Source organism: Pelobates fuscus, chromosome 4 (assembly GCF_036172605.1).
Source record: "Pelobates fuscus isolate aPelFus1 chromosome 4, aPelFus1.pri, whole genome shotgun sequence".
Taxonomy (NCBI): domain Eukaryota; kingdom Metazoa; phylum Chordata; class Amphibia; order Anura; family Pelobatidae; genus Pelobates; species Pelobates fuscus.
The window spans coordinates 239,260,988-239,274,560 of record NC_086320.1 but is presented as its reverse complement, the minus strand read 5'-3'; the positions used below and the strand labels follow the sequence as shown (position 1 = coordinate 239,274,560).

Below are 13,573 nucleotides of genomic sequence, written 5' to 3'. Positions count from 1 at the left end.
ACCAGGATGTGTTATGTGGACAGCTATGTGAAAAGCCACAGAAATTATATCACTAGAGGAGTTCATGGCATCCATCTGAAATCGGTAATAACAAGCTGGATATATTGCACTTGTGGCAGAATATACCGCTCATTTCGTGGGTTTTCCTTTTTATCTGTTCGGGAGTTATGGTATCTGAACACCCTGCATTCGACTCCCGAACAAATACCACCCTGGTACCCCATTAGAACGTTCTCACCTCATAACCCAAGTGCGACACCGCAAGGGAAGTAATGAATGCTCCCCTGGGTGGTCGCCTTTTCGTATAACTAAATGCACATGGTCGGGGATAAGACTGGGGGCCATTTTGTCTCCCGAACGTGGGAAGCAGCACTCAATCGGCGAGTGCCTGGAACTCTTTTCGTATAGGCACTCGCACGAACCCCGTAAAGGTTATACCGCTGCCTGTTCTATTTCACAACAAATTATGCAAACAACGTTCAAGAGATGGGAACTACCGACTGGGGGGAGCATTTGTGCACCAAAATCAAGAAAATCCCTTGCCTGGTTTTCACACAGGAACCCCCGAGCAGAGACCGGCCGGGACACCTATTTCCCTGGAACTGCTTTGGGCTATCTCTTCGTGTCTGGCCGGTCAAAACTTAACCCCAGAGGCAATCCAATTCCACTGAACTGTTCGGAATGATATTTGGACATGTTATACACTCAGACCAGGGCTATCTGGGGATATAACCTTTGTGGGGTTCCTAGTTATGATGGGGGTACTCCTATTCCCCTGTTTATCTGATGTGTTCGTGACTGCTTGCTAGTTATATATAATGTAAAATTAGTTCAGGATGATTATTTATATTGCTATTTGCAGTGTTGTTTTTGACCACCTATGTATATGCTACAATCAAACTATAAATAAAATAATTCATAACAAAAAAAGTCTAAACTTTACATAAGTAAGAATAGTACATTAACAAGTTCAAAATACACAAAGATGTGGAATAGGTGGCGCTTTTTTGTATTCGTGTACAATTTAAAGAAAATAGCCGCTAAAACACTCCGTGGGTACTCCTATAAAACCCACCACATATAAAAGATCACCAAAAATCAACAATGAAAACCTGCGTTTTCTTGAGTGTAGCGCTAAATGTGATAGAATAATACAATAGTGAATAGTGCTCTTAATTGCAATTTAAGGAAAAATCCACTTTCTTCCCAAATAATTTTGTATCCAAAGAGATGATTTCGTTTGAGAATGCGGTCATGCAAGAAATAAATCAAATCAAACCCAAAAATAAGAGACAAATGAATTTAAACAAAGAGGAGTGGTTAGCACTAAAAGCACTTCAGAAGAACAAAGAAAAAGTAATCAAACCAGCCGATAAGGGAGGTGGGATTGTAGTTATGAGAACGGAGGATTATCTACAAGAAGGCCTTAGACTAGTTGGAGATGGGGACACATATGAAAAGTTACCAGGAAACCCGACATTTACCATTAAGACAAAATTTGAAAATTTATTACAGAGGGGAAAAGAAATAGAGATATTAAATGAAAAAGAATATAAATACCTCAACATCATGAAACCAAAAATCCCTGTTTTTTATCATTTACCAAAAATCCACAAAAATGCCACCAATCCTCCAGGTAGACCGATAGTCTCAGGCATAGGCTCGATATCAAGTAGACTATCGGAATACCTGGATAAGTGCCTACAACCAATCGTACAAAAAACTAGAAACTACCTCAAAGACACACTCAATATTATTCAAATTTTACAAGAAATACAGTGGGAACCAGACTACATTCTAGTCACCGCAGATGTGAGCTCACTATACACAATCATCTCACACACTAGAGGAATAGAAGCCACACAATTTTTTCTGAAGAATGATGATTTTTATCCAGATGAACAAATTAATTTTATAACAGAGGGAATAGAACTCATTTTAAATAATAACTATTTTTGGTTTAACAACGAATTCTTTTTACAAAAAGTCGGTACTGCTATGGGGACCAGGTTCGCTCCTAGCTATGCAAATCTCTTCATGGCATTTTGGGAGGAGAGATTCATAAATAACAACAAGGACTGGGAGACGAACCTGGTCTCCTACAAGCGGTACATAGATGATATATTTTTTATTTGGAAGGGCTCAGAGGATCTTTTAAAGTCATTTTTAACTTTTTTAAACACCAATGACTGGGGAATTAAATTAACTACGGAATACAGTAAAGAAAGCGTAAATTTTTTAGATCTCACAATTTTTATAGAAGAAAACCAAATTAAGACAAAAACCTTTTTTAAATCAGTAGATGTAAACAATTACATTTTTCTAAACAGCTGCCATTTTTCACCCTGGTTAAAAAATATCCCAAAAGCACAGATAATGAGGATCCGCAGAAATTGCACAGACATAAGCACGTTTGGAACCCAAGCCATAAGAATAAAAGAACAGTTTATAGAGAAGGGTTATGAAGAAAAATCCCTTGTGGACACTATTAAACAAATAGAAACAATGGACAGATCCTCTCTATTGAAGTATAAACAGAAAACCACTAAAGAACATAACATCCTACCCTTCATTAGTAACTTTAATCAAGAAAGTAACAGAATAAAACGAATAATTAGTAAACACTGGCCGATGCTTAGGAACGACCCAATGCTGTACTCGATTCTACCAGAGAAGCCTAGATTTATATACAGGGGAGCACCCAATCTGAAACAAAAACTAGTACACAACCATATAAAAGACAAAAAACCCACCCCTTTCTTTCAAAAGAAAGGTTTTTTCGGCTGTGGCCTATGCTCAGCCTGTAAAAACACAAAGAGTGTAAAAAGACACGTTATAGAATTTTCGGATTCAAAAAAAGAAAACAAATACAAAATACGAGAAATGACTACATGTTTTTCAAAGAGAGTGATATATCTACTACAATGTTCCTGCAATCTCCTATATGTGGGCAGAACCAAGCGTCCTTTATACGTGAGAATAAATGAACACATACGAAACATAAAGAGAGGATATGATAAACATAGCGTTTCCAACCATTTCAAAGAGGTACACAACAACGATCCCCAATTTCTAAGTTTTTCAGCTATACAGAAAATCACCTTAAATTGGAGAGGGGAGGATGAAATAAAGAAGCTAGGAAAAATCGAGACAAAGTGGATTTTTAATTTGAACACCCTAGCCCCCCATGGTTTGAATGCGGATTTCGAACTTTGCCATTTCCTTTAACCTCTTAACCTTTTAGACTTTTGAATAATTTTTTAAAAAAGGTGAGGTCCAGTTCATATTTATAAAAAAGATCTTTTTAAAATTTTAAATTTCAAAATCTTAATTTTTAAAACCAAACCCTTCTAAGAATTTTACGCCTACAGCAATTGCACCTTAACCAAATTAAGAATTTCTTGAAAATAAACTCAAAGACTAATTCAAAGTCAAATATTCCTCCAACAGACTGTATTCTCCAAAAAACTTTATTACTAATATATCACATTACTAATATCGTTTCCCACCCCAGACTAAATAACAATTAAGGACATTCATATGATCACAACCCATATTGGAAAAGACTCAGAGACTTTTTTATGTCAGAACAAATTCCACACTCTTTAGAATAGAAATAACTTGTAACCCTGAGAATCTTCAAAATGTATGCTGCTAGAAATATTAAGGGATCCAATTACTTCTATTGCCCCTTTATCGTATTCCATTTTCACTGTTTAAAGGATAAAAACAACCCCCAGCCAAACCTGCAGAGGTGGACATATGACACTAAACAAAGGAATTAAATATAGACAAATCTATAATAGATTATTCTCTGTTTTTATAATTTTATTTCTATTTATTGTCATCTCAATAATTGCACTTTTCTGTCAAATTGTTCCTGAATACTAACGTTACAATTATCTCGTTCTACTTCTACCCGGAACATATGATTTATATGCTTAAAATACAATCACGGACTAAAAACGAACTATACAACGATGTCACTTTGGACTCAATTTCCCATAACACCGCTGACACACACCGGAAGTGACGCCGAGATCCGCACAGCACCATGGGAGATGTAGTACGGAGGACCGGAAGTGACGCGACGACATCAACCCGAGCCACTGGAAACACACCGGACTAAAAATCAGGAGATTTTGGCGGTCGATTTAAAGACATATAAGCGATTTTATTCAGAAGAAGATCAGAAGCCGACTGAGGAAGCCGTGTGACGGCGAAACGCGTTTTGGCAACAAATATTTGTATTTTACATATGATATTTCAGATTTTATTATTTTCTAGTAAAACTGTATACATAATTTTAGAATATTCATTTTATAATAAATATATTTTTATACTCAACCTTCTTTGCTGTATCCTGTCGAAGTGATTCCAGAAAGGGGTAGTGTCACCCCACAAATTGACACTAGGCTAATACACTTAGAGCCGGTTAACAAAGGCTCTAAAAAAGGTGAGCAATACTATATCTTATTCTTTCATTGATATTTATAGTATTTGGGAATACTACGCTCAGATCAGATTACCTGTGTCTCTTTTTTTCTATCTAAACTTGGAGGAAAACACGTATACGTATATCGTGAGAGGGGGGTCGTGTGGTCTACCCTAAAAGACACAGATGCCAGGAAGTTTAGAGCCCTATATCTATAAAAGGCTCTAACAAATGTGAGTGAACTTGATTCTATCTTCAGAATTCACAAAAAATTTTCTAATCCAGCTTAAACATACTGCACAATTATTTGTCTATTTTTTCCCTTTTTTTCATGTATACAAGTGTATAAAAGAGGGTAAGTGCAATTAAGAGCACTATTCACTATTGTATTATTCTATCACATTTAGCGCTACACTCAAGAAAACGCAGGTTTTCATTGTTGATTTTTGAAGAATAGTACATTACCTGCTATCCTTGAGGTCCTGGAAGCAAGAATCAATTGTTTTAAGTCGCAGTACTCTCTTAGATCTTGCAAAACGTATATAATTAATAACTTCATTCTGATGATGATCATTCAAACCAAGTTCTGCCTAGAAAATAATATCAGAATAAGTTGCTTGTGGTTTACAAGCTAGTGTATATTCCATCAAACAGTATATAAGAAATATCAGATAGATATATAGATAGATAGATAGATAGATAGATAGATAGATAGATATATGTTTATTTATGATACAAACAGACAGCAATTTAGTGCAACATACATGACATTTTTAGGCACATGAACATATAGTACAGCATAGTACCACAGTACCCCTCTCATTGGAGACCTGTGTGATCCTTTTCGCTTTGCCGCTAGGACTGAAAGTCTTAATTTTTAAATGAAATGTAACAGAAGTATAACTGATTAATGAAACAACAACAATAAATAACTAGGAGTGAATTATTGTGGAAGCCAAAAAAAATATTTCTAATTCGTCTGTCACCTTTCAGGTTTATATCTTGTGTATGTTATCATGGGGCAACAGCAGGGCTGGACTGGGAAAAAAAATTTTGGCCCGGGCATTTTTAAATCACAGGGGCCCCCTGAGAAGGAGGTGGGACCAGAGTGGGTGTATTTGTCATCACTAATGACAAGCACACCCCCTCTCAAAGTGAGCATGTTAGTTCAATGCGCAGAGCCACGCTGAAGAGCTCTAGCATGAGAAAAAGGCTCTTTATTTGTTCTGCGCAACGCAAGCAAATGTAATAACATACTTTCACTGTGTTCGCTTTTAACTGGTCTCTGGTGTCCCAATAAGTGGAATACCAGAGGACAAAAGGATCAGGAAAGCATATGGTGCATGTGTTTGGAGCCTGCTTGTGGGATTGCGTGATAGAGTGAGCTGATTGTGGTGTGGTATTGTGTAAATAGGTCGATTTCATTCGGGTTTGTGGTGTAATATGTGTGGCTAGGGACTGTACAGTGTGTGTATAGGGGGCATAGTGTGTATAGGTGATGTAGCAAGTGTGTGCATACGGTCTGTAGTGTGTGTGTATATAGGTGACGTAGTGTGTGTAGGGGTTGTAGAGAATGTTGTATGTGTTTGCTTACACGGAATATAGTATGTGCATAGGGGATCCGGAGTTTGTATGTCAGGAATGCATTATGTGTGTAGGTGGTGCAGTGTGTGTATGGGATCTAGTGTGTAAAGGGCCCAGAGTGTGTATAAGAGACTCTGTGTGTGTATAGAGGATTCAGAGTGTATATAGGGTAAGGGATATAGCGTGTATCTGGAGCGTAATGTGTGTAGTGGTACAGTGTGAGGGGTGCTGTAGTATATGCATATATATGTTTGGACGATGTGTGAGGGGTGCTGTGTGTATGTGTGAAGGGTGCAGCATGTGTGTGAGGGGTGCAGTGTGTGTGTGAGGGTGTTCTTATGTGCCGCCATATTCAATGTTTCTAATTTTCTTTGTCTTAACTCACTGAGGGTTATTATATATAAGGGTGCTGTGTGTGTCTGAGGGTGATGTGTGAGTATGTCTATTTAAATATGTATTTTTTCTTTTTTTAATTATATCCCCCCTCACTTCAGCTTAGGTGGGTGGGGAGCCGTGCTGCCATCCCTGGTGGTCTTAGTGGTGAGTTAACTCTACCCTGGTAACCGCGGCAAAGGTCCGACTTCGCAAGAGTAACCCGGCAGAGCTGCTGGCTAGAGCTCCCCGGGTTCTCTCCTGCCTCCCTCCCTCCCCAGCCGGCAGCCGCACATCAATGCCTGTGGGCCGGTGAGGGAGATCTTTGATCTTCCCACTGGCCCATGAAGGCACACAGCAGGGCCGGAGCTCGGATAGCGCCGGCTCTGCATATGCCCGGTATGCCCGATGGCCTGTCCGGACCTGGGCAACAGACTCGCAAACAACATGGAAGTGCAGTAGAAGCAAGGGTGTTTTAACTTATCAGCTATGCTTTTTCACCAAAGTAAATACTGCAATAGCATTAACTGAAAGATGGAACATGGAAGTCCAAATTTTTAAGTTTAGTGCTCATGAACAAGTGATTAAGGAACACTATAGGGTTGGCTTGCCCGCCCTTAGCCCCCTTAGAAAAGGTGAAAACTCACCTTATTTCCAGAGCAGTGCGGGTCTGCCAATGCTGGCCTTGCCCCAATCTGCCACCCTGGTGACATCATCATAATTGCCGCCTTTTAGCCAATCCAATGCTTTCCCGTAGCAAAAGCATTGAATTGGCTGAAATCAGCAAAGAGGCGGGATGGGATGGGTTGGGGACAAACACTGTTTTAGCCAATCAGCACCTCCTCATAGAGAGGCATGGAATCAATGTATCTATATGAGGAAAACTCAGCAGAAACACAGCCTTTTTAGCCTCTCTGAAAAGGCTGTGTTTGCATGAATTTGCCTGAAGGCAATGATTATACTCACCAGAACAACTACATTAAGCTGAAGTTGTTCTGGTGACTGTAGTGTACCTTTAAGTGAAAACACCCTTGTGTTTGTTTTGATCATTTACACCTATGCCAAACTAAAGCTTAAGTGTAACGAAAATATACCCCAACACGCAGGATTCAGCTAAACAGAAGACAACACAGAGGGACGATACGTCTACCGGACCTTTGAGTGGCCGGACTCGACGTATATATGAGAAGTACAGAGTCAGGAATGATCAGAGGTCAAGGGCACAAAGAGACAACGAAAACTAGGACTTGCCGGGGTCTGGTACACAGTAAACAGCAAGCCGGCAAACAAAACAGATAAGGATAAAGAGATAACTTAGTCAGAAAACAAAGCCAAGGTCAAGTACGAAGTAACACAACAAGCGCTAAAGGGAACTGAAACAGAAACCACGATAGGGCAAGGAACCAAGGGAAAAAGGTGAGTTTCAATAGCTAAACAACTATTTTGATTGTTCCCTGTCATCTCCACGCCCCCAAAAGATAAGTGTATGGGGAGTGTGGCATGACAGGGACCAATGGGAGACCTTTTCCAATTTAGGCTCCCACTGTCCCTTTAAGAGCGCGCCCGAGACCCGCGGCACGCTCTTAGAGTCAGGCGCTTCTCGCGGTCACTGCCCGCCTTCCTGTTCCTGCCTTCGGATGAGCCGCGCGCGGCTCGTGCAGCAGCAGGACCGCGCGCGGTTCGAACAGAGGACCCCGGAAAGGGTAGGTACCGCTACATTAAGCCCTTAACAACTTGAGGGTGTTCTATGTCGTCCTACAAAATGACGCCTATAGGGCAGCATAGCAAGCCCTAAAGATCATGCCCACCCATTTAACCCTCTGCTGCAATTGTGGGGCTGCCTGACAACTGGCGCAGTCCCCCTGTAAAAAATCCTGCCCATCCTAGTCATGTGATCGTGATGACACTTGGCCAGATATGGATTATATAGTTGTATGCAGGTGACTGCCTGTGTTGTCAGGCAGATCCTCCAACAGGAAATGAATAATTAAAAAAAAAAAAAAATACTGTATAAATATAAACTGACAGTTCAGACACCATAACAACTTCATATAAATTAAGTTGTTATAGTACCAGGAGGCTCCTGGGCACATTCTTATCTTCAGGGGTTAAACCTTTATTGTCAGTTTGGAAAAGGCACTTCCTGAACTTTAACTTTTGTGGCTGAGAAAGTATTTGAAGGGTTTTCGGTGCAGTATATAGCACCTTCGTCAGAGGCACTGTCTGATCCTCTAGACAGTAACTTTTCTCCCTTTAGCATTTTTACCGGTGCTCAGGAATTAAGGGGAGATCTACTAACACCCTACGCATTAAAAGGCAAGGACTAATTAAGCCTATATGTATATTGCCGACTTAGGTGTTTAGCACTTCATCTCCCCACTTACTTAGGCATGGGAGTTTGTTATGATTTATGATCTACATCTTTTCTTCTATGCCTATCTAGTAACTCTCACAAGGAGAGAGGCTTTCTTTATTTTATTTTACTTTATCCATTTGTCTACTTTTGATTATTAGGGCTACCAATTTTTTTTAGACAGTGACCTTTCTCCCTTTGGCACTTTTTCTGCTGCTTTGGTACTAAAGGGAGATTTGCCAACACCCTTTGCATTAAAGGGCCAGGACTAATAAAGCCTATATGAATATTGCAGACTTAGGTGTTTAGTAACTTTATCTCCTCACTTACTTAGGCATGGGAGTAGCCTTATTTATTATTATTTGGAGTCACAGTTTATTTCTGTGTTGATACTTTCTGTTACTTCAGATATTTAGTGGTCTCCCTCTGGTTACATTGTTTCATACCACTGGATGCTTTGGTGCCTACATCTTTATCTCCAGTCAGCATTATATTCAGTCTGTGGATTTTTTCTTCTTTGTTTCTGTTGCTAGTATGTAGGGTTAAGCCCTTGGTCAGTCCTGGTGCATGGGATCAGTGTGGACTTGGTGTTTAATCCCTTTTACACCCATTTTTACACTGATCTCATTTCTTTCTATTTTTCTGGGTAGTTAGCAAATTGAAATATCTTCAGTTTAGAGAAATCGCACCTCAGAGGGGATATAACAGCATTATATGAATATATTTGGGCCCAATACAAATCATCATCTGGGAATCTATTCATAAAAAGGACTCCACATAGGATACAAGGTCACACATTTAAACTGGAAGAGAGGAGATTTAGTCTAAGGCAAAGAAAATGTTTTGTTTTAATTAATAGAAAGTTCTGTGGAAGAAAAAGGTGCACAAGCAGCAGGGATGACCGCAGCCTGGAAAGAATTCTTAGGAAAAGGCCATTCAAAAGTGTTGGGGACTTTCACATGGAGTGGTCTGAGGCTGGAGTCAGTGCATCAAGAGCAACCACACACAGACGGATCCTGGACATGGGCTTCAGATGTCGTATTCCTCTTGTCAAGCCGCTCCTGAACAACAAAATGTCCGAAGCGTCTTACCTGGGCTAAAGAAAAAGTCTGTTGCTCAGTGGTCCAAAGTCCTCTTTTCTGATGAGAGCAACTTTTACATCTCATTTGGAGACCAATGATCCGGAGTCTGGAGGAAGAATGGAGAGGCACACTCTGCAAGATGCTTGAAGTCCAGTGTGAAGTTTCCACAGTCTGTGTTGATTTGGGGAGCCATGTCATCTGCTGGTGTTGGTCCACTGTGCTTTATTAAGTCCAGGGTCAATGCAGCCGTCTATCAGGAGATTTTGGAGCACTTCATGCTTCCTTCCGCAGACGAGTTTTATTGGGATGCTGACTTAATTTTCCAGCAGGACTTGGCATCTGCCCACACTGCCAAAAGCACCAAAGCCTGGTTCAATGACCGTGGGATTACTGTGCTTGATTGGTCAGCAAACTCACCTGACCTGAACCCCATAGAAAGATGAGACGTGAGACAGAACAATGCAGAAGAGCTGAAGGCCGCTATTGAAGCATCCTGGTCTTCCATAACACCTTTAGCAGTGCCACAGGCTGATAGCTTCCATGCCACGCCGCATTGAGGCAGTAATTTCTGCAAAAGGGGCCCAAACCAAGTACTGAGTTCATATGCATGCTTATACTTTTCAGAGGTCAGATATTGTTCTATGTACACTCCTTGTTTTATTGATTGCATGTAATATTCTAACTTACTGAGATTGTGGATTTGGGGTTTTCATGAGCTGTAAGCCATAATCATCGCACTTATGACAAATCACGGCTTGTACTATCCTCTCTGCATGTAATGCGTCTATATCATATATTAGTTTCCCCTTTTACGTTGCATTACTGAAATAAATGAAATTTTGCATGATATTCTAATTTTTCGAGTATCACTTGTATTCAGGGATATCCAGAATTGTACTTTGGTTTTGTGCTGCCCTAGGCATGACAAAACTCGTACACCCGCCCCCTTCCAAATTTCCCTACCCGTGAAAATCCCCTAACCTCGTCACTTCCGGTGAGGTGAATCAGCTGGATCCTCTGCTGCACATGCTTGCTAGCACTCCTGCTACTCCTCCACAGCAAGGTCCTGGAAGGTAAGTAAAACTAGTTTCCTGGCTAATCATGGCAGCATCACTTATGGGTAGCTCTGCCCCAATCAGGAACAGGACAGGACAAAATCAATTAATCCAGACCAGACTGGGTATAAAAGGTCCCTCCTCATTCTATCCCACAGTCTTTTTTCCTGTCCTTTCAGGACACACAGGATATTTTATTTTGGGCCACCTTCCCATGTGTACCATGGGCCTCCAGATGAAGTTCAGCCTCTCTTCATCTGAAGAACTCAGTAAACAGCCTGCACGGGCAGGACTAACTGAGTTTAGTACAGATTAGTATCTGTACTATTACGGGCGAAATTATTCTATTTATATCATGATGTGGGGTCGGCTGTTGCCTTAAAAATTTCCCTTTATGGCATCCAACCCCCCTGATCTGAGGTCAGTGTTTTGGAGAAGCTAGGGTAAGTTTTTTTCTTATTGGTGATATTTCTGTATTCAATTTTGTTAGTTGTTCTGGTGTTTCTGCTCAATCTAAAGATTTTCTCTTTTAGCTTGCTTCTGTTCCTCTTACCTGCTTCATTCTTCTGCTTCTGTGTCAGCCTGGCTGGCAGGGGCAGTGTTTTCCTCCGATCCTGTCTCTTCTGTGTTCTGATCCCCGGCGCATGCGCAGAACGGCCGCCGGACGCCGCCGATACTGCGCATGCGTGGGATAGTTGCGCGCTTAAATGGATTTTTTTTCGAAAATTCTAAAATCACTCAGCATTGATTCTTGCTTCTTCCCTGATCATCTGGTGACAAGGAAAGCTGCCTTTTTTTCTCCAGAATCTGGTTTTTAAGGTAAAAATTATATTTTATTTTTATTATTCCTTTTTTTATTTTTACATTAAAATTTGTTCTGCAATAAGCGTATTATTTTCTAGATGGCTTCTCCCTCTGCCTCAAGATCTCGCTCTAGAAGACATAAGTGAGCCGCATATGTTCTTTTTAATTTAAGGGGGGTAAGTAAAACTAGTTTTACACTTTCATTATAGTCAGTGCATTCACTAAGCTTAGGACATGGGACATTTAGAGTTAATGTTAGGGTTAGGATTAGGGACTTGTTCATATTTAGTGATATTTCACAGTAGGGCAATATCTATAAATAGTGACTTTTCACACTTTATTTTAACCCTGACCCCAAAGGTTAGGTTAAGAATATAGTGCGAGAGAGGTTAAAATAACTTACCTTACCCTAAAATGAACCCTCACTTAACCCTAAATGTCCCTTGTGCCTAAGCTTAGTGAATGCAGTAACTATAATGAAAGTGTAAAACTAGTTTTACTTACCTTCCAGGAGCTTGCTGTGGAGGAGTAGCAGTAGTACTATGTGCAGCACAGGATCCATCTGATTTCCCTCACCTGAAGTGACAAGGGTAGGGGAATTTCACAGGTAGGGAAATTTGATAGAACACTGGACAGACACACGCCCTCACTGATGCAAGCACTGACATACACTCATTTACAGATACAGTCATTGTCACACACACTCTTTCACTGAAACATTCACAGACATACACACAAACTCACACACTCTCACTAACAGACAACTTCGGGGTTAAACCATTCAAGATCGGTTTAACCCTTTGAGGGAAGATTTCTCCTTCATTCATAGCACCATAGCAAATTCATTTTAGATTACGTTTTTATGCTGCCTAAACTCTCCCTTTAAGGGGTTAATTCAACAACAAGCTAACAATTGGATAACCTCATATTTTAAACATAAAAGCTGAAGACATTCAGGAATCTATTTACTAAACTCTTAATCGTAGCAAAATAAAACTCGGTATGACAATATGCAAGTAAAAACAGCTGATATGGAAGAAACTCTTGAACTATTCGTTTATTTACTTATACAGTGTACAGTTAATTGATGAAATTTGAATTTCTAGGTCAGAATAATTAAGTTTTTTTTGTTTTTACACAAAAATTCCGAATTCTCTTTGGACACTGACAGTTTTTATGATACATCATCTAGCTGTGAAAGATAACAAGTGGAAAAATTATCTTCATGTACGATATTCTTTAAAAAAAAAAAAAAAAAAAAAAATATTTTTCAATGTATTAACATAACCTCGATTAAAAAACGAATTCAAAGCACAGCTTTTCCTACAGTATATAATCTACGTACTTAATACATGTATACAGTATATGTACAAGGCATTTGCAATGTGCAAGGCAGGTTTGAATTATATTTCATATTGCACGCCATTATTGTTCTTCATTGTGAAATAAAACATTACTTACCATTGTTTATAAAGTAAATGATGCTAAACACGACACGAATAACCTGGAACACGTAGGCCGATCATTTGGTTGCCATGGCAATATGGATTTTGACAACGTACGCAAGATGAGTTGCTATTGGATCTTACTCTAACCACGTGCGTAGAGCAACTCAACAAGACGCCATTCCGTCGGCGAGCGTACAGTGTATGGGCAGTAGTCTGAGTGAAACGTCACAAGAAAGGGGCAAACACGAACGATACAAACTGCTTAGGTATTCATGCAGGAAACTAACTGCACAAGCAAAAATGCATTTTGCATTCTAACAGAAATGCAGCACTGCCTCACCTGTTGTAGAAAGCTCCTGCAAGAAATCACTGGTTTGTGCCCCCCCCCCCCTCTTTTTTTTTCTAGCAAGCAGCTTTTATTAGTTCCCCAGAGCTAAGCC

At 40.0% G+C, this 13,573-nt stretch overlaps 1 protein-coding gene across 2 annotated transcripts in view; it reads right to left on the bottom strand.

Annotated features, from left to right (window-relative positions):
• LZTFL1 (leucine zipper transcription factor like 1) overlaps positions 1-13,301 on the bottom strand; it is a 97,997-nt gene extending 84,696 nt beyond the window's left edge. Inside the window, exons 1-2 of one of the 2 annotated variants that reach the window (XM_063450613.1) lie at positions 13,147-13,301; positions 4,901-5,025 (exon numbers count right to left, since the gene is read on the bottom strand). In XM_063450613.1, coding sequence (XP_063306683.1) covers positions 4,901-5,025; positions 13,147-13,149 — 128 coding nt within the window. In that variant the 5' untranslated portion in view covers positions 13,150-13,301. The remainder of the gene's footprint in view (positions 1-4,900; positions 5,026-13,146) is intronic. The other variant, XM_063450614.1, reaches the window with a different exon arrangement.
• Between the last annotated feature and the right edge of the window lie 272 nt (positions 13,302-13,573).